This window comes from Scyliorhinus canicula, chromosome 20, assembly GCF_902713615.1.
Source record: "Scyliorhinus canicula chromosome 20, sScyCan1.1, whole genome shotgun sequence".
Lineage (NCBI taxonomy): Eukaryota > Metazoa > Chordata > Chondrichthyes > Carcharhiniformes > Scyliorhinidae > Scyliorhinus > Scyliorhinus canicula.
Genome location: NC_052165.1, coordinates 86,587,862 through 86,609,823, shown reverse-complemented (window position 1 = coordinate 86,609,823; position 21,962 = coordinate 86,587,862). Strand labels below are relative to the sequence as shown.

The 21,962-nt window shown below is 50.8% G+C and overlaps 1 protein-coding gene across 1 annotated transcript in view; it reads right to left on the bottom strand.

Annotated features, from left to right (window-relative positions):
• Positions 1-21,962, bottom strand: part of LOC119955202 (cytidine and dCMP deaminase domain-containing protein 1-like) — a 127,155-nt gene that overhangs the window by 57,870 nt on the left and 47,323 nt on the right. Inside the window, exons 7-8 of the mRNA XM_038781210.1 lie at positions 18,393-18,411; positions 3,575-3,687 (exon numbers count right to left, since the gene is read on the bottom strand). Of these exons, the coding sequence (XP_038637138.1) occupies positions 3,575-3,687; positions 18,393-18,411 (132 nt within the window). The remainder of the gene's footprint in view (positions 1-3,574; positions 3,688-18,392; positions 18,412-21,962) is intronic.

The window sequence follows — 21,962 nt, the reverse complement described above, 5'->3', positions numbered from 1 at the left end:
AAGTTAAGAGCGACCGTCACCTTGATGGCAACCGGGATCGCGTGTCCTCCCCCCGTTCCACGTGGGGCGAGGTGCGCCACAAGGTGACAGATATGTATCACCGTACCCCTACTCAGCCGGAGTCTCCTCCTGCAGGTGATGTCCGTCATTGTTAGGAAAGAGACCCGGACACGGTACACCCTCGGCCTTGGTCGTCGCCTCTGGCGCCGTGGCTGCACCCTCACTCTCTCCTCTTCCTCCTCCTCCTCCTCACCATGCTGCTCGACGACTGGCAACTCCTCGGCCCTTCCCTCTGCTGCTGCAGCTGGCCCTGCACCCACTGCGGGTTGTGGGTGTGGATGCTGCAGCATCTCCAAATGCAGTGCAGCGGCCCCAACCACTGCGCAGAACATAGCCGTTCTGTTCACAGACATTGTGCTAACCTACAGAAGGGTGGTGGGGGCAGAGAAACGGGACATGTTAGACGGAGGTTAGTCGACAACTCGGCAACCGCCAGCCACGGGATACCTGTGTGTCCCAGTGGCCTGGACGCGCTGCTGACACGCGGGCAGCCTAACCCCTGGTCACTGTCTGCATCCAACGGCCAGTAAACTATGTCCTCCTCACGGGTGCGTCAGTGGCCTGTGGCCGTAAGCCACAGGGCAAACAGCGGCCTTGTCCTTGTGACCGGCACGCCATGGCATGGTGGCAGACATTTTGTTACGGGGTTGGACGGCTCACTCGCTCACTCTCTCCCTACCCCCCCCCCCCCCACTACCACTCCCCCCCCTCCGTCTCCCCCACTCCTCCCTCCGTCTCCCCCACTCCCCCCTCCATCTCCCCCACTCCCCCCTCCGTCTCCCCCACTGCCTCCCTCCATCTCCCACCTCCGTCTCCCCCTCCGTCTCCATCTCCCCCCTCCGTCTCACCCCTCTGTCTCCCCCACTGCCCCCTCCATCTCCCCCTCCGTCTCCCCCACTCCCCATCCGTCTCCCCCACTGCACCCCTCCATCTCCCCCCTCCATCTCCCCCACTGCCCCCCTCCATCTCCCCCTCCGTCTCCCCCACTCCCCCGTCCGTCTCCCCCACTCCCCCCTCCGTCTCCCCCACTCCCCCCCCTCCGTCTCCCCCACTCCCCCCCTCCGTCTCCCCCACTCCCCCCCTCCGTCTCCCCCACTCCCCCCTCCGTCTCCCCCACTCCCCCCCTCCGTCTCCCCCACTCCCCCCTCCATCTCCCCCACTCCCCCCTCCGTCTCCACCACTCCCCCCCTCCGTCTCCCCCACTCCCCCCTCCGTCTCCCCCACTCCACCCTCCGTCTCCCCCACTCCCCCCCTCCGTCTCCCCCACTCCCCCCTCCGTCTCCCCCGCTCCCCCCCGTTCTCAGGGATGCCTTCCCCGTTGTGGCCAGACACGAGCGGTGCACTGAGCGGTGCGCTGAGCGGTGCGCTAACCTCCTGGAAGCAGTTGTCAGCCAGCACGACTGGTTGACGAACTTAAAAAGCAGGTGTGTTTGACGCCGTGTAAACAGTGCGCGATTAAGTCGGGACTTCGGCCCATCCAGGCCGGAGAATAGCGGGGGGGCCAATAAGTAGCGATTCTGGTCGTGTCGGGGGCGCAATAGAGGCGTTTGGTGGGAATGGCGACTTGGAGTTTGTGCGGGGTTCGGAGAATAGCGGGAGGGCGTCGGACCAGCGTCGCCGTAAAAATTTGCGACGCCCGCTATTCTCCGAATTTTCGTGAGTCCGGAGAATCGCGCCCGGCATCTTTGGCCTCACCAAAGTTCTCCACAACTCCAACGTGACCTTTCTGCTTTTGTAATCTCTGCCTCGATTGATAAAGGCAATATGCCTTGTTCACTACCCTATTAACCTGCCCTTCTGCCTTCAGAGATCTATGGACAAACACGCCAATATTTCTTTGTTCTTCAGAACTTCCCCATGTCAGGCCATTCATTGAATTCTTCCTTGTTACATTACTCCTTCCAAAGTGTATCAACTTACACTTTTCAGTGTTAAATTCCATCTGGCACTTTTCTGCCCATTTGACCATCCTGTCTATATATTCCTTAAACCCAAGTCACGCAACCTCACTGTTAACCACTCGGCCAATCTTTGTGTCATCTGCAAACTTACTGATCCTATTCCCCACATAGTAATCTATGTCTTTGATATAAATGTCAAACAATAGGGGTCCCAGCACAGATCCCTGTTGTACGCCACTGGACACTGGCTTCCAGTCACGAAAGCAGCCGTTCGTCATCACCCTCCGTCTCCTACAGCTAAGCCAATTTTGAATCCAGTTACCTTGTGTCCTATGTACATTTGTCTATTTTATAAGTCTCCGATGTGGGACCTTGCCAGAGGCTTTGCTGAAATCCATGAAACTATATCAATTGCACCACCCTCATCTACACACCTGGTCTTATGCTCAAAAAAATTCAATCAAATTTGTTGGGCATGACTCCCTCTGACAAAGCCATGCTTACTATTCCTGATCAAACATTGCCTCTCAAAGTGGAGATAGATTCTCTCCTTCAGAATTGTCTCCAATAGCTTCCCTACATTGACACAAGACTCATTGGTCTGTATTCCCCTTGCTTATCTCTACAACCTTTCTTAAATAGTGGAAGCACATTAGCTGTTCTCCAGTCTTCTGGCGCTTCCTCCATGGTCAGAGAGGAATTAAAAATCTGGGTCAGAGCCCCTGCCATCTCCGTCCTCATTTCCCAAAGCATCCTGGGACTCAATTCATCCAGACCTGGATGTTTGTCCACTTTTAAGCCCACCAACACCTCCAAAACCTTGTCACTCCTTATGACAATTTGCTCAATTACCTCACAGTCTCTCTCCCTGAGTTCCATATCTACCTCCACGTTCTGTTGGGTGAAGACAGATGTTAAGTAATCGTTCAACACTCTACAAATGTCCTCTGGCTCCACTCACAGATTTCCCTATCCTTGGTCCCTAATGGGCCTTTCTTACTCTTTCCCTGGTGATCCTCTTCCCATTGATATACTTACAGAATATCTTGGGAATTTTCCTACGTTTACCAGCCAGAGCTTTCTCGTATCCCCTCTTTGCTCTCCTAATTGCTTTCTTAATCCTCCACTAATGCCTCTGTTGATTTTCTCCCCTTCTGCTTGCTAAAGAACTCTCTTTTTCTTCTCGTCGTACCCTGAATGTCTCTGGTCATCCATGGTTCTCTGGGCTTGTTACTCCTTCCTATTACCCGAGAGGGAACAAGTTGGGCCTGTACCCTCCCCATTTCCTTTTTGAATACTCCTGCAGAACTTGAATTCAAATTTCTCCACCTGCCATGATGGGATTTGAACCTGGGTCCCCAGAGCATTCACCTGGGTCTCTGGATTACTAGTCCAGTGATAATACCACTGTACCACCACCTTCCCAATATTCTAAATGAAAACAGAAAATGCTGGGAAAAACTCAGCAAGTCTGGCATCATCTGTGGAAAGAAACATAGAATTAATATTTTGAATCCAATTTAGAATCCTCTTTAGAACTTCTTGTCAGTCAAGATTCAAACTCTGTCTTAAAAAATACTCAATGCCTCTGTCTCCACCTATGAAATACTCACTTTAATTTTACCTTTCTCTTTTGGTTCTACACACAATGGTGAGTCTTCCATTTGCAGAGCGAGGTACATTAGCAGATCGTCCTTGTTCGGTAGGCGTACAGGACCAACTGAGACTGGTCAAGTAAAAACAACATAAGATTAAAAAAAAATTTTTAAATCATATTTAACTGCAAAACTTTCCAGAATGATCACTATGATTCAAAATCAGAAACAGTTTGGATGAATTCTTGAGACAAGATTGCCAAACGACCTCAAGTCGAGGAAAAATAGCAGATATGGAGTGGAATTCTCCGTCCCCGAGACACTCAAAATGCGTTCCCCAATGGGATGAAGAATCGGGTGCTGGGGTAAAATCGGGATTGGTGCGGGACATCGAGCCAAATGCCATGCTCCGACCCCTCATTGATGGCGTGAACGGGTTCCACGCCACACGCCAGCAGGAGCATGGAGATAAATGCAAATGGGGCATATTGCACCTATTTAGCGGAAACAGTGCCCCATGCTCCATTCTCCCATGATTGTCCAGTTGCCATGGCTGGGAATCACGTGGGCAAGGTTCACTTCTTGGGCTGGATTCTCCAATCCCCGACACTGAAATTGCGTTTGGCGATGGGGCGGAGAATCCCCGATGACTCCAAAATCAGGGGCGGCGTCGCTTTTGCGAAGCTCCGCCCCCTGAAAGGTGGCGCATTGTAAGAGTACGCTGCATACTGTATCCATGGCCTCAGGCCATTGCCTGTGGCCCGCCCCATGATGCTCCGTCCCTGACCGGCCGAGTTCCCGATGGCATGCGACATGCGTGGTCTCACCCGTCGTGAATTCAGCATGGCGGCTGCGGACTCAGTCCAGTGCCGCCACAGTCGGAGGAGAGCGATCTGCAGGCAGGGGGGCTTTATTCGGGGATGGGGGCACAGTGGGGGGGGGGTCCTGGGGAGCACGGGCGGCAAAAGGGGGTACTATTTTTGCGGTCCGGGTCACGGGCTATGTCCACCATGAAGCACGGCACAGCAGATCACTACACTTTGCAGATAGTTTTTATGAGCTATCAATCAGGAACCACTACTGTAAAGCAATGAATGGATTGGAGACAGTGGACCTGTGGGAACCACATTCAGGCACAGGTATGCCAGGAATGGAGACATGAAGATGCAAGGTAACATTTACAGATATAATGCTTCCTAAAGCCCCTGTCTGTACTGTGCTCTAGCTTCCTGACAGGAGTCATTTTCTGTTCCGGGTCAGTGGGGGTGTCCCTTTAGGAGAGTGGTCCCTGTGGGAGGCCCCCCAATACAGAGGTTTTTTCATAGAAATAGAATTTACAGTGCAGAAGGAGACCATTCGGCCCATCGGGTCTGCACCGGCTCTTGGAAAGAGCACCCTACCCAAGGTCAACACCGCCAACCTGACCCCATAACCCAGTTACCCCACCCAACACTAAGGGCAATTTTGGACACTGAGGGCAATTTATCATGGCCAATCCACCTAACCTACACATCTTTGGACTGTGGGAGGAAACCGGAGCACCCGGAGGAAACCCACGCACACACGGGGAGGATGTGCAGACTCCGCACAGTCAGTGACTCAAGCCGGAATCGAACCTGTGACTCTGGAGCTGTGAAGCAATTGTGCTATCCACAATGCTACCGTGCTGCCCACGGTTCCTGGGGGGGGCCCTTATTACAGGCATCCCTGAGGGTGGTCCCCTGTTAAAGGGGTTTCTGGGGCTCCCACTATTATAGGGATCCTGTGGGGTTCTCCCATTACAGTGGTCCCTGTGGGTAGTCTCCCGATTACAGGAGTCCCTGTGGGTAGTCTCCCAATTACAGGGGTCCCAAGAGGAGTCTCCCTATTACAGGTATCCCTGTCAGGTCTCCTTACTACAGGAGTTCCTGGAGGGTTCCACTATTACAGGGGTCCCTGGGGGTCCCTCATTACAGGAGTTCCTGGGGGGTCCCCCTATTACAGGGGTCTCTGGGGGAATCCCCCTATTACAGGGGTCCTGGAGGGTCTTCCATTACAGACATTCTGATGGGAGGTCCCCCTATTACAGTGGTCCCTGGGGGGGTCCCCTTCTTACAGGTGTCTCGGTGGGGGGGGGGGGTGTCGGGTCACCCACATACCGAGGAGCAGGGGGGACACTGGGCAATCTGGGCTGCCGCGTGTGGGGGTGGGGGGCTGATTTGCCGTACGGGGGGAGGGGGAGGGACTGACTTGCGGTACGGGGGAGGTCGGTTGGTGGCAGGCCACAGGGCCTCACTGTCGGGTTGCTTGTTCAAAACGGCGGGCCAATGTCGTGATTCCCCCGGAATCTATCGTATTCCACCTCATGCAGAAATTTGCATATCTTGGAACACTGAATTGTCTCCCGTTTTACGACTGCAAGGAGGTCATAAAACTGGTACAACTTAGCTCATGCGGGAGAACAAGATGGGAGAATCCAGCCCAGGGTCTTAAGTGTGTTGAGTAAGAGTAGAAATACAAATGTGTGCAGGTTAAAGGCAAAAAGGTGAGACTGACCTGGGAGTGATCACTGACCATTTCCAATATTTTAGTGTTTCAGCGGTAGCTGCGGACGGAGCTTTACTCTGTATCTAACCCCATGCTGTACTTGTCCTGGGAGTGTTTGATGGGGACAGTGTAGAGGGAGCTTTGCTCTGTATCTAACGCCATGCTGTACCTGTCCTGGGAGTGTTTGATGGGGACAGTGTAGAGGGAGCTTTACTCTGTACCTAACCCCGTGCTGTACCTGTCCTGCCAGTGTTTGATGGGGGCAGTGTAGAGGGAGCTTTACTCTGTATCTTACCCCGTGCTGTACCTGTCCTGGGAGTGTTTGATCGGGTCAGTGTAGAGGGAGCTTTACTCTGTATCTAACCCCGTGCTGTATCTGTCCTGGGAATGTTTGATGGGGACAGTGTAGAGGGAGCTTTACTCTGTATTTAACCCGTGCTGTACCTGTCCTGGGAGTGTTTGATGGGGACAGTGTAGAGGGAGCTTTACTCTGTATCTAACCCCGTGCTGTACCTATCCTGCCAGTGTTTGATGGGGACAGTTAGAGGGAGTTTTACCCTGAATCTAACCCCGTGCTGAACCTGCCCTGGAAGGGTTTAACAAAGAGAACAAAGAACAATACAGCACAGGAACAGGCCCTTCGCCCCTTCAAGCCTGTACCGGTCATGATACCAACTGATGCGACCATCAATTCAGTCAGAGACACGAGTTGGAGTAAACTGTGGCTTTAATCGGCTTACAACTGAGCCTGCCTGTGACTGCACGATACTGAGGGCGGTCTCGCAGGACTGCAGCACTTATACTCCCTAAACGGGTCGGAGCCTAGGGCGGAGCCCTGTAGATGCTCCTCATCTCCCCCCTGTGGGCAGAGCCGCACAGTGGCACACAGATGGGGCCCACAGGGACAACAGTGTGAATTACCAGTTACACATTCACTACATTCATCCCCTGTTAAAAACATCAAGTCCGGCGGGGTGACAGGTCTACAAGTTCAGTTGGTCGGGCGCCCGGATTGTGTGTTGCGACCGACGAAGCACTGGTGTTGCAGCCGTTTCGGTTGGCTGTGGAAGGATGTTCCATGCGGGTCCGGTGGTGGACTCCGGGGATGATTCTTCCTGAGCTTTGTTCCTGCGGACTGGTGTGCCGGGTGGAAGGGAGTTCGGGAAGCAAATAGGCGCGGGGATGCGGGGCGTGGGTCGGGTGGGGTGTAGTGTGGGGGGCAGATCAGCGGTAGTGGTGGTAGAGCCTGCGGATGCCAGGTCCTGGAGGGAGACGGTGTCTTGCCAGCCATCGGGGTGTTCGACATACGCGTAGTAGGGGTTCGAGTACAGGAGCTGGACCCTCTCTACCAGGGGATCGGTCTCATGTGTCCGAACGTGTTTCCGAAGGAGGACAGGGCCCGGTGTCCTCAACCAGGATGGAAGCGTGGTAGTTCCCCTAGGGAAGACAAATTATCGAACATGAGGAGTCTGATTCATGGCCGTACAAAGGTGGGACCTAATAGCACGGAGCGCGTCGGGTGGCAGCGTTAAGGGTGGCAGCGAGAGCGACCTCTGATGCGTCACTCTCCACCTGGAATGGGACGGACTCGTCTACCGCACGCATGGCGGCTTTGGCGATGTCCGCCTTAATGCAGTTGAAGGCCTGGCGAGCTTCGACTGACAGTGGTAAGAGGGTGGCCTTAAATAGTGGGCGGGCTTTGACCGCATACTGGGGGACCCACTGGGCATAGTGTGAAAAAAATCCGAGGCACCTCTTGAGGGCCTTGGGACAGTGAGGGAAAGGGAGTTGTAAGAGGGGGCGCATATGGTCAGGGTCGGGTCCTAGGACCCCGTTTTCCACGACGTAGCCGAGGATGGCTAGCCTGGTAGTGCAGAAAACGCATTTCTCCTTATTGTAGGTGAGATTGAGTTTTTGGGTGGTCTGGATAAATCGGTGGAGGTTGGCGTCGTGGTCCTGCTGGTCATGGCCGCAGATGGTGACGTTGTCCAAGTACGGAAAAGTGGCCCGCAGCCCGTACTGGTCCACCATTCGGTCCATTGCTCGTTGGAACACCGAAACCCCGTTCGTGACGCCAAAGGGAACCCGGAGGAAATGGAAGAGGCGGCCGTCTGCCTCAAACACCGTGTAATGGCGGTCCTCCGGGCGGATTGGGAGCTGGTGGTAGGCAGACTTCAGGTCCACCGTGGGGAACACGCGGTACTGTGCGATCTGATTTACCATGTCTGCAATTCGGGGGAGGGGGTACGCATCAAGGGTGCATGAACCGGTTAATGGTCTGGCTGAAATCAACCACCATCCGGAGCTTTTCCCCGGTTTTGACGACCACCACCTGAACTGTCCAGGGACTATTATTGGCCTCAATGATTCCTTCACGCAAAAGACGCCAGACATCAGATCTGATAAACACCCTGTCCTGTAGACTATACCTCCTGCTGCGAGTGGCCACTGGTTTGCAGTTGACAGTGAGATTAGCAAAGAGTGGAGGGGGGTCGATTTTCAGAGTTGCTAGGCTGCATTTAGTGAGTGGGTCAGGGGTCCGCCAAAGCCGAGTGTTAGGCTCCTGAGGTTGCACTGGAAATCCAGTCCAAGGAGGAGAGGGGCGCAGAGGTCTGGGAGCACATACAATTGGAAATTAGTGTCATTGGCGCCCTGTATGGTCAGAGACGCAGTAGTGCACCCCTGTATTTGGACTGAGTGCGACTCCGAGGCGAGGGAGATTGTTTGCTGTGTCGGGAATATCGGGAGCGAACAGCGGCTTACCAGATCCGGGTGAACAAACCTTTCAGTTCTCCCGGAGTCGAACAGGCACGGTATCTCGTATCCGTTGATCCGGACGGACATCGTGGAGCTCTTGAGGTGCTTGGGTCATGACTGGTCCAAGGTGACTGCGCCGATTTGAGGATAGTCGGTGGTGTGGTCGGCGGTGCTGGAGCGGCCCCGCGATGACTGTCCACGAAGGTCGTAATCTTCGACTGGCGTAGCGGGTGATGGCCAAGATGGTTGATCGCACGTGGCGGGAGGCGAGGAAGATGGCATCCAAGATGGCCGCCCCCATGGATCACACGTGGCGAGCGGCGAGGAAATGGTGCCCAAGATGGCGGCCCCCATGGATCACACATGGCCGGCCGCGAGGGGGAGGATGGCCAAGATGAGGGCCCCCATGAATCGCTCATGTTGTGTGGAGGCAGTCGGCAGACAGGCTGTCACATTGCGGGGTGTGCGGGCCTGAGAGTCGGAGGAGCGAGTGTTCGAGTTAAGGTTTGAGTTTTTTGATTTGGCCAGGCAGACCTTAGCGAAGTGTCCTTTTCGCCCGCAGCTGCTGAAGTTCGCGTAGCGGGCCGGGCATTGCTGCCGGGTGTGTTGGGGCTGGCCGCAAAAAAGGCACGATAGTCCGCCGTGGTGGGCGGGTGGCCGCGCAGTGCAGGCCTGGGGCAGCCTTTGGTCGGGGGTCCACGATGGGGTTGTGTGATCGGCCAGGAACGCAATTAGGCTTTGGAAAGTGACATACAACGAGGTTGCCAGTTTTACCGTGTCCTCCAGGTCCTGGGCCCCTTTCTCAAGGAGATGCTGCCGCACATAATTTGATCGGACCCACGCAACGTACACGTCTCGGACAGCGAGTTCCATGTGCTGAGTGGCTGTCATGGCCTGGTAGTTACAGTCGCGTGCTGGGGCTTTGAGGTCGCGTAGATAGTCATCTGGCGACAAGTTGTGAAGATATGTGAAGGCAGTCGAGTATCACGAGGGCCTCGGTGTAAGAGTCAGCTTCATCAAGTTGAGTAGAAATACGATGGCTCACCCGTGCGTGGAGAAGACTTAGTTTCTGTTCATCTGGAAGTCGTCGTCGCAGCCGGGTAGGCCTTGAAGCACCGAAGCCAATGCAAAAAAATTTCCTTTGCCTCTGCGGCCTGTGGATCGAGTTCCAGTCGGTCAGGTTTGAGGGCTGATTCCATAGTAATTCTTTAAGCCGATTAAATTGATGCAACCATCAATTCACTCAGAGACACGAGTTGGAGTAAACTGTGGCTTTAATCGGCTTACAACTGAGCCTGCCTGCGACTGCACGATACTGAGGGCGGTCTCGCAGGACCGCAGCACTTATACTACCTAAAGGGGGCAGAGCCTAGGGCGGAGCCCTGTACATGCTCCTCATCTCCCCCCTGTGGGCAGAGCTGTACAGTGGCTCACAGATGGGGCCCACAGGGGCAACAGTAAGGTACAGTGTGAATTACCAGTTACACATTCACCACACCAACCTTTGCCAAAACCCTCAGCACTTCTATGTGCAAAATCCCTCTATACCCATCCTATCCATGTGTTTGTCAAGATGCCTTTTGAACGCCATTAATGTATCTTCTTCCACAACCTCCCCTGGCAGCGTGTTCCAGGCACTCACCACCCTCTGCTGCCTCGCACATCTCCTCTAAACTTTGCCCACAAACCTTAAACCTATGACCCCTGGTGACTGACCCCTCCACCCAGAGAAACAGTGGCTGCCCATCCAATCTATCCATGCCCCTCAGAATCTTGTAGACCTCTAACAGGTCACCCCTCAAACTCCGTCTTTCTAATGAAAACAGTCCGAATCTATTCAGCCTCTCCACATCTTCACGTACCAGCCTCCCCGGACAGGCGCCGGAATGTGGCGACTAGGGGCTTTTCACAGTAACTTCATTGAAGCCTACTCATGACAATAAGCGATTTTCATTTCATTTTTTCATCGCTAACACACTCCAGGCCAGGCAACATCCTGGTAAACCTCCTCTGCACCCTCTCCAAAGCCTCCACATCCTTCTGGTAGTGTGGCGACCAGAATTGTGCGCAATATTCCATGTGCGGCCTTACCAAGGTTCGATACAATTGTAGCATGACTTGCCAGTTTTTTTACTCGATGCCCCGTCCAATGAAGGCAAGCATTCCGTATGCTTTCTTGACTACCTCATCCACTTGTGCTGCCAGCTTCAAAGATCTGATTTTCTATAATCCTAAGAGTTTTGCCATTTACGGTATATTTCCCCTCTACGTTGGACCTACCAAAATGCATTATGAAAATGAAAATGAAAATCACTTATTGTCACGAGTAGGCTTCAATGAAGTTACTGTGAAAAGCCCCTAGTCGCCACATTCCGGCGCCTGTCCGGAGAGGCTGGTACAGGAATCGAACCGTGCTGCTGGCCTGGTTGGTCTGCTTTATAAGCCAGCGATTTAGCCTTGTGAGCTAAACCAGCCCCTCACAATTACCTCACATTTGTCCGGATCAAACTACATTTGCCATTTCTCTGTCCATGTCTCCAATCTATTTATGTCCTGCTGTATCCTCTGACAATCCTCAACACTATCTGCCTCTCCACCAACCTTGGTGCCATCCACGAATTTGCTAATCAGACCGGCTACATTTTCCTCCAAATCCTTTATGTACACCACAAACAACAGAGGCCCAAGCACAGATCCCTGTGAAACACCACGGGCGAGATTCTCCGCAAATGCGGAGAATCGTAAAGGCTGCCGTGGGACAGGCCGTGATCCATGGCAGCCTTCACGCCCACTTCCGGGGCCGATTCTCCCCCCTGGGCGGGGCTAGGAGCGCGGCCCCGTGCGTCACGGCGGCGCGGCCTTGACGACGGTCGTCAAGGCCACACGTCAAGCGTCACGACGGCTGATGCGGCCGATGATGTCGGCCGCGCATGCGCAGGTTGGACAACGCCAACCCGCACATGCGCAGTTGGCGTCTTTTCCCTCATCCGCCCCGCAACACGTGGCGGCTTGATCTTGCGGGGCGGTACTGCCGTGGTACTGCCGTGCCAATCGGGCCCACAGATGCCCCAAACGGGCATCAGGCGCCCGTTTCACGACGGCAGAGAGCAGGTGTGTTTGCTGCCATGTTGAAACGGGCGTGAAGGCCCAGCCGCTCGGCCCATCGGCCTCGGAGAATCGCGGCGATTCGTGGCGTGTGGGGGGGGAGAATAGCGGGAGGGCGTGAAAAATGTCGGGAGGCCCTCCCACTATTCTCCCACCCGGTGTGGGGGGCGGAGAATCGCGCCCCACTAGTCACAACCTTCCATTCAGAAAAACACCCTTCTAATGCTATACTTTGCCTTCTGTTACTGAGTAGGTTCTGTATCCATCTTACCACCTCACCTCTGATCCCACGTGACTTCACATTTTGCACCAGTCTGCCATGAGGCACCTTGTCAAAAGCCTTACTGAAATCCATGTAAACAACATCCACCGCCCTCCCCTCATCAATCATCTTTGTCACCTCCTCAAAAAACTCGGTCAAGTTAGTGAGGCATGATCTCCCCTTCACAAAACCATGCTGTCTATTGCTTATCAGTTCATTTGTTTCCAAATGGGTATAAATCCTGTCCCTGAGAATTCTCTCCAATAATTTACCTACTACCGACGTGAGGCTCTCCGGCCTATAGTTTCCAGGATTATCCCTGCTACCTTTCTTAAACAGCGGTACCACATTAACTATTCTCCAGTCCCCTGGGATCTCACCTGTAGCCAATGAGAATATAAACATGTCAGTCAAGGCCCCAGCAATTTCCTCCCTTGCTTCCCTCAGTATTCTGGGACAAATCCCATACAGCCCAGGAGAAAGATCAACCTTCATATCTTTCAAAAGACCCAATACCTCCTCCTTTTCGATGGTAACGTGATCCAGACTGTCCACACACCCTGCCTAAGAATCATTTTCCACAAAGTCCCTCTCTTTGGTGAACACTGATGCAAAGTACTCATTTAGTACATAGAACATTACAGCGCAGTACAGGCCCTTCGGCCCTCGATGTTGCGACGTCCTGTGAAACCCCTCTAAAGTCCCTCTACACTATTCCCTTATCGTCCATATGCCTATCCAATGACCATTTGAACGCGTTTAGTGTTGGCGAGTCCACTACTGTTGCAGGCAGGGCATTCCACGCCCTTACTACTCTCTGAGTAAAGAACCTACCTCTGACATCTGTCCTGTATCTATCTCCCCTCAATTTAAAACTATGTCCCCTTGTGCTGGACATCACCATCCGAGGAAAAAGGCTCTCAAAGTCCACCCTACCTAATCCTCTGATCATCTTGTATGCCTCAATTACATAGAATTTACAGTGCAGAAGGAGGCCATTCGGCCCATCGAGTCTGCACCGGCTCTTGGAAAGAGCATCCTACCCAAGGTCAACACCTCCATCCTATCCCCATAACCCAGTAACCCCACCCAACACTAAGGGCAATTTTGGACACTAAGGGCAATTTAGCATGGCCAATCCACCTAACCTGCACATCTTTGGACTGGAATTAAGTCACCTCTTAACCTTCTTCTCTCTAACGAAAACAGCCTCAAGTCCTTTAGCCTTTCCTCATAATATCTTCCCTCCATACCAGGCAACATCCTTGTAAATTTCCTCTGTACCCTTTCCAATGCTTCCACATCCTTCCTATAATGTGGCGAGCAGAACTGCACGCAATACTCCAAATGCGGCCGCACTAGAGTTTTGTTCAACTGCAACATGACCTCATGGCTCCGAAACTCAATCCCTCTACCAATAAAAGCTAACACACCGTACGCCTTCTTAACAACCCTCTCAACCTGGGTGGCAACTTTCAGGGATCTATGGACATGGACACCGAGATCTCTCTGCTCGTCCACACTACCAAGAATCTTACCATTAGCCCAGTACTCTGTCTTCCTGTTATTCCTTCCAAAATGAATCACCTCATACTTTTCTGCATTAAACTCCATTTGCCACCCGTCAGCCCAGCTCTGCAGCTAATCTATGTCCCTCTGTAACTTGTAACATCCTTCTGCACTGTCCACAACTCCACCGACTTTAGTGTCATCTGCAAATGTACTCACCCATCCTTCTACGCCCTCCTCCAAGTCATTTATAAAAATGACAAACAGCAGCGGCCCCAAAACAGATTCTTGTGGTACACCACTAGTAACTGGACACCAGTCAGAACATTTCCAATCAACCACCACCCTTTGTCTTCTATCAACTAGCCAATTTCTGATCCAAACTGCTAAATCACCATGAATCCCATGCGTCTGTATTTTCTGCACTAGCCTACCATGGGGAACATTATCAAACGCTTTACTGAAATCCATATACACCACATCAACTGCTTTACCCCCGTCCACCTGTTTGGTCACCTTCTCGAAGAACTCAATGAGGTTTGTGAGGTACGACCTACCCTTCACAAAACCATGTTGACTATCTCTAATCAAATTATTCCTTTCCGGATGATTATACATCCTATCTCTTATAAACCTTTCCAAGACTTTTCCCACAACAGAAGTAATGCTCACTGGTCTACAGTTACCGGGGTTATCTCTACTCCCCTTCTTGAACAAGGGGACAACATTTGCTATCCTCCAGTAGCATCGGTATCCTCACGGTAGCATGGTGGTTAGCATCAATGCTTCACAGCTCCAGGGTCCCAGGTTCGATTCCCGGCTGGGTCACTGTCTGTGTGGAGTCTGCACGTCCTCCCCGTGTGTGCGTGGGTTTCCTCCGGGTGCTCCGGTTTCCTCCCACAGTCCAAAGATGTGCGGGTTAGGTGGATTGGCCATGATAAATTGCCCGTAGTGTAAGGTTAATGGGGGGATTGTTGGGTTACGGGTATACGGGTTACGTGGGTTTAAGTAGGGTGATCATTGCTCGGCACAACATCGAGGGCCGAAGGGCCTGTTCTGTGCTGTACTGTTCTATCTATCTATCTTCTGGCACTATTCCTGTAGACAAAGATGACTTAAAGATCAAAGCCAAAGGCTCAGCAATCTCCTCCTTAGCTTCCCAGAGAATCCTAGGATAAATACCATCCAGCCCAGGGAACTTTTTTTTTTCATAGAATTTACAGTGCAGAAGGAGGCCACTCGGCCCATCGTGTCTGCACTGGCTCTTGGAAAGAGCACCCTACCCGAGGTAAACACCCTATCCCCATAACCCAGTAACCCCACCCAACACTAAGGGCAATTTTGAACACTACGGGCAATTTATCATGGCCAATCCACCTAACCTGCACATCTTTGGACAAGTTATCTATTTTCACACTTTCCAGAATCGCTAACACCTCCTCTTTATGAACCTCAAGCCCTTCTAGTCTAGTAGCCTGTATCTCAGTATTCTCCTCGACAACTTTGTCTTTTTCCTGTGTGAATACAGATGAAAAATACTCATTTAGCACCTCTCCTATCTCCTCGGACTCCACGCACAACTTCCCACTACTGTCCTTGACTGGCCCTACTCTTACCTTAGTCATTCTTTTATTCCTGACATATCTATAGAAAGCTTTACGGTTATCCTTGATCCTACCTGCCAAAGACTTCTCATGTCTTCGCCTGGCTCTTCTTAGCTCTCTCTTTAGAGCCTTCCTAGCCGACTTGTAACTCTCAAGTGCCCTAACTGAAACATCATGTCTCATCTTTACATAAGCCTCCTTCTTCCTCTTGACAAGTGTTTCAACTGCTTTAGTAACCCATGGTTCCCTCACTCGACCACTTCCTCCCTGCCTAACAGATACAAACTTATCAAGGACACGCGGTAACTGTTCCTTGAACATGCTCCACATTTTCATTGTGCCCATCCCCTGCAGTTTTCCTCTCCAGCCGATGCATCCTAAGTCTTGCCTCATCGTATCATAATTGCCTTTCCCCCAGCTATAACTCTTGCCCTGCGGTGTATACCTCTCCCTTTCCATCGCTAAAGTAAATGTAATCGAATTGTTGTCACTTTCACCAAAGTGCTCACCTACCTCCAAATCTAACACCTGTCCTGGTTCATTACCCAGTACCAAATCCAATACGGCCTCGCCTCTCGTTGGCCTATCTACATACTGCATCAGGAAACCCTCCTGCACACATTGGACAAAAACGGACTGATCTAAAGTACTCGAACTATAGTGTTTCCAGTCAATATTTGGAAAGTTTAAAGTCCCCCGTAACAACTACCCTGTTACTTTCGCTCCTATCCAGAATCATCTTTGCAATCCTTTCCTCTACATCTCTGGAACGTTTCGGAGGCCTATAAAAAACCCCTAACAGGGTGACCTGTCCTTTCCTGTTTCTTAACTCAGCCCATACTACCTTAGTATTCGAGTCCTCATCAAATGTCCTCTCAGCCACTGTAATACTGTCCTTGACTAACAATGCCAGCCTTCCCCCTCTCTTACCACTTTCCCTGAGCTTACTGAAATATCTAAACCCTGGCACCTGCAACAACCATCCCTTGCCCTGCTCTATCCATGTCTCCGAAATGGCCACAGCATCGAAGTCCCAGGTACTAACCCATGCCGCAAGCTCACCCACCTTATTCCGGATGCTCCTGGCATTGAAGTAGACGCACTTTAAACCGCCTTCCTTCCTGCCGGTACACTCCTGCAACTTTGAAACCTTACTCATGACCTCACTACTCTCAACTTCTTGTGTACTGGAGCTACAATTCAGGTTCCCAATCCCATGTTGAACTAGTTTAAACCCTCCCGAAGAGCATTAGCAAACCTCCCCCCCAGGATATTAGTACCCCTCTGGTCCAGGTGTAGGCCATCACGTTTGTAGAGGTCCCACCCACCCCAGAATGAGCCCCAATTGTCCAGGAATCTGAAATCCTCCCTCCTGCACCATCCCTGCAGCCACGTGTTCAACTGCTCTCTCTCCCTATTCCTCGACTCGCTAGCACGTGGCACAGGTAACAACCCAGAGATAATAACTCTGTTTGTCCTGGATCTAAGTTTCCACCCTAGCTCCCTGAATTCCTGCCTTACATCCCTATCCCTTTTCCTACCTATATCGTTGGTACCTATGTGGACCACAACTTGGGGCTGCTCCCCCTCCCCCTTAAGAATCCCGAAAACACGATCCGAGACATCGCGGACCGTGGCACCTGGAAGGCAACACACCAACCGTGAGTCTCTCTCGTTCCCACAGAATCTCCTATCCATCCCCCTAACTATGGAGTCTCCAATGACTAATATTCTTCTTCTCTCCCCCCTTCCCTTCTGAGCAACAAGGACAGACTCTGTGCCAGAGACCTGTACCCCATGGCTGACCCCTTGTAAGTCGTCCCCCCCCCAACAGTATCCAAAGCGGTATACCTGTTACTAAGGGGAATGACCACAGGGGATCCCTGTACTGACTGCTTCCCCCCAATTTCCTCTGGCTCAACACATAGATTCCCCCACTCTCCTTAAGTGGTCCTGACCACCCTCTTGCTTTTTACGTATGAATAAAAAACTTTGGGATTCACCTAAATCCTACCTGCCAAGGACTTTTCATGACCCCTCCTAGCCCTCCTAATTTCCCGCTTCAGTACCTTCCTACATTCTTTATATTCCTCAAGTGTTTCGACTGTCCCCGCCCTTTTAGATCGCACAAAAGTCTCTTTTTTCTTTTTGATGAGGTTCATAATATCCCTCGTTATCCAAGGCTCCCTAAACATCCCATACTTATCCTTCATTCTCTCAGGAACGTGACTTCCTTGAATCCTAATAAAATGTCGCTTGAAAGACTCCCACATGTCCAATGTTGATTTATTATCCAACAGCGGCACCCAATCCAAATTCTTCAAGTCTTGTCTAATGTTAACGTAATTAGCCTTTCCCTAGTTTAGCTCCTTAACGCAAGGGTTGCCCTCATCCCTCTCCAAAGGTTCCCTAAAACGTGCGGAATTGTGGTCACTACTCCCAAAATGTTCCCATCCTGAAACCTCAACCACCCTGTCCAGGCTCATTCCCCAATACCAGATCCAGTACTGCCCCTTCTCTAGTCGGACTATCTACATATTGCATCAAGAAGGCTTCCTGGATACACCTTACAAACTCTGTCCCATCCAAACCCCTAGCACTAAGTGAGTCCCAGTCAATATAGGGGAAATTAAAATCCTTGACCACAACAACCCTGTTACTTTTGCACCTATCCAAAATCTCTCTGTCTACTCTTGTTGGCAGTTGGGGGACCTGTAATAAATGCCCAACATTGTGATTGCCCCCTTCCTGTTCCTGAGCTCTACCCGGATTGCCTCATTGTCTGAGCCCTCCAAGGTGTCCTCCCACAATACAGCTATAATATTCTCCTTAACCAGTAATGCTACTCCCCCCTTCCCCTTTACGTCCACCTCTATTTCTCCCAAAGCATCAAACTGTGGGTTTGCTAGTAGAGGGACCTTCATTCTGTGTCTAACCCTGTGCTGTACCTGCTCTGGGAGTGTTAGACGGGGACAATATCTATCTAAATAATATGTATATGTTTGTAACTGATTTTATTTTGGTGTGATTGAGTGTGTGTATAATTTACTTAAACTCTCATATTACTACTTACCTGCAGGTTTACATGAATGCTGGAATGAAAAAAAAGATTGAAGTATTAATTCACCAAAGACGAAGTGTGGGACATTAATTCTTTTTAGAGGGACATTGTATATCATAGTCATGAATGGTACATTCATTAACTTTCTGAAAGGATAAATCTTTTGAGAATGAGGCAGCTGGAATAAGAATATTTAATGATCCTGTTGGTTTGAAGAGAATCAGTGTGTTAGAAATGGAGCAGATCACAAAGGTCCAGATAGGGCAGAGCACAAATGAAAATAGGAAGAAAGGGATTTATATTTTCATTGCACTTTCTGCAACATCAGGATGTCCCAAGGCACGTTCTTGCCAATAAAGCAGATTCGACATGTAGTCACACTGATAATCCAGGGAAATGCTGCAGCAAAGTTGGACACAGCAAGATCCCACAATCAGCAATGCTAAAATGACTAGACCATCGTTTTTAGCGATTTTAGATGAGTGATAAATATTCATCAGGACACAGAGGGAAATGCCCCTGCTCTTCCAGATTTTGTATATTGGCCTGAGAGGACAGATAGGGCCCCAGTTTAACACCTAATCAGAAAGGACGTATCTCTGACACTCCCTGAGTACTGAAGTAGCAGCCTAGATTATGGGTTTAACCCTCTGGAGTGTGACTTGAATTGACAACATTCGAAGCCAGAAGGGAGAGATTATTTCAGAAATGACCTAGAATGATAGAAGAATCACTGCAGTGCAGAAGGAGACCCATCAAGTCTGCACTGACCCTCTGAAGGAACATACCACCTCGGCCCAATCCAAATCCCCACCTTTTTCCTATCATCCCACCTGGGGGCAATTTATCATGGCCAATCCACCTAACCCACATAACTTTGGACTGTGGGAGGAAACCAGAGCACGCGGAGGAAACCAACGCAGAGCCGAAATTGAACCCAGTCTCTGGCGCCGTGAGGCAGCAGTGCTAACCACTGTGCCACTATGCCATTTGATAAATGTTCAGAGTCGACAAAGGAAAAAGGTACAACTCCTGCTTTCTCGCCATAACCCCTGATCCCCTTATTAATCAAGAACCTATCTATCTCTGTCTTAAAGACACTCAGTGAATTGGCCACCACAGCCTTCTGCGGCAAAGAGTCCCGCAGATTCACCACCCTCTGGCTGAAGAAATTCCTCTTCATCCCTGTTTTAAAGGACCGTCCCTTTAGTCTGAGATGGTGTCCTCTGTTTCTAGTTTTTCCTACAAGTGGAAACATCCTCTCCACGTCCACTCTATCCAGGCCTCGCAGTATCCTGTAAGTTTCAATAAGATCCCCTCTCATCCTTCTAAACTCCACGAGTACAGACCAAGTCGTCAAACGTTCCTCATACATTGCATTTGCCTTCTTAACTACCGACTGATCCTGCACATCAACCTTAAGAGAATCGAGTACAAGGACTCCCAAGTCCCTTTGTGCTACTGCTTTCCAAAGCATTTCTCCATTTAGAAAATAGTCTAAGCCTAAATTCCTCCTTCTAAAGTGCATAACCTCACACTTTTCCACATTGTATCTAATTTGCCACTTCATTGCCCACTCTCCTAGCTTGTCCAAATCCTTCTGCAGCCTCCTTGCTTCCTCAATACTATCTGTCCCTCTACAGATCATTGTATCATCTGCAAACTTAGCAACAGTGCCTTCAGTACCTTCTTCCACATTGTTAATGTATATTGTAAAAAGTGGTGGTCCCAGCACAGACCCCTGAGGCACACCACTAGTCACCGGCTGCCATCCTGAAAAAGACCCCTTTATTCCCACTCTTTGCTTTCTGCCGTTCAGCCAATCCGCTATCCATGCCAGGATCATACCCTGAACACCATGAGCTCTTAACTTATTTAACAGTCTCCTATCCGGCACTAAAACCTTTTGCCCGTTCCATGTTTCCTTTTCAATTCCAGTCCTGCTGACTGCCTTTGATCTACATTCTTGTTAGTTGCTGCAACATTGGGACTTTCACTTAAGCGACAGACTTCAGTCAAACTGAAACATCCCTGGTCTAATGAACTAGCCCAGGACTTCCACTACTGTAGCAGTGCCCATGATGTCAGTTTGATAGACTTGGCAAGCTGTCAATTGGTGAGTCTGGAATTCTGAGACATCACCTATTTCTGTTTGAGATTGGTGGAGTCATTCAGAACAGTCCAGAAGAAAGGCGGATCCTGTGAAGAGCTCCATTTTGCTGTGAGAAAACACAGGCAGAAAGCAGTGGGAAGGCACTCTCTCTTTGTTTTCTCTGCCAGGTAATGTAAAAGGCTCCTAGCTAGACCTGGGAAGGGAACTATTTCTGGTTTAGCACAGTGGGCTAAATGGCTGGCTTGTATTGCAGAACAATGCCAGCAGCGCGGGTTGAATTCCCGTACCGGTCTCCCCGAACAGGCGCCAGAATGTGGCGACTAGGGGCTTTTCACAGTAACTTTACTGAAGCCTACTTGTGACAATAAGTGATATTATTATTATTATTATTAACTATTTAAAAAGACGCTGGGGGCAGCCTGACCTGTGAAGGGAACTATTGGAATGAAAGGCTGCAAGCAGATTCTCCCACCAAGTCTGGAATACTTCAATCCTCTGTCTGAATGGCTGGGAATAACCCAGCCTGAGAACTCTCTTCATGATACAGCCGGGGTTTCTGCACAGAGATCAGGCAAAAGGAAAAATCTCTAATGTCTTAGATATAAAGCTCCAGTAATATCTCAGAGAGATGGATGTTCCATCTGGTGGTCGAAGGACAGAATTGCACCAACCTGAATCTCCTGTGTGAGGCTCTATCTGAATGAAAATCGCTTATTGTCACAAGTAGGCTTCAAATGAAGTTACTGTGAAAAGCCCCTAGTCGCCACATTCCGGCGCCTGTTCGGGGAGGCTGGTATGGGAATTGAACCGTGCTGCTGGCCTGCCTTGCTTTCAAAGCCTGTGCTAAACCAGCCCCTGCTGGTTTCGTAGTCAAAGGATAGAATCGCACCGTCCTGAATCTCCTGTATAAATCAATTCTGCAGAAGTCGCATTCGGAGAAGACCGACGCCTGCCACAACCTCAGCAGGGAATATTCATCCCAAACCTTTTCCTTCAATTCCAGTTATTTTAATTCTTCCCCTACCTCTTCACTGAGTGTCTGTCTTGTGTGTGTATGTGTGGAGTGGGGTTTTGGGAATAGGTAGACCAGTAAACCACCATTCCGTTATTGCCATTATATGTTCATTTTATACCAGGGATACCACCCTGCCAAGAATCCGACCACCCAGGGGCCTCCGGTCACCTGGGAGGGGCCCCCGGTCGCCTGGGAGGGGCCCCTGGTTACCTGGGAGGGGCCCCCGATCGCCTGGGAGACCCCCCCTACTCCCCCTGCCACCCACCCCCATTACCCCCCAAAAGTGTTGGTAGGCCTGGTTCACATTTATGGAAATCAATTTCTGGGCCTCCAAGGCGAGGCCATTAGATCCCGTGTCTTGGGTAACTTTGGTGCAGACATATTAAACAAGACTAACTGTACACTTGAATATTCAAATCTGGATCCTGCCCATTGAGGGAGGTATCCAATTCTC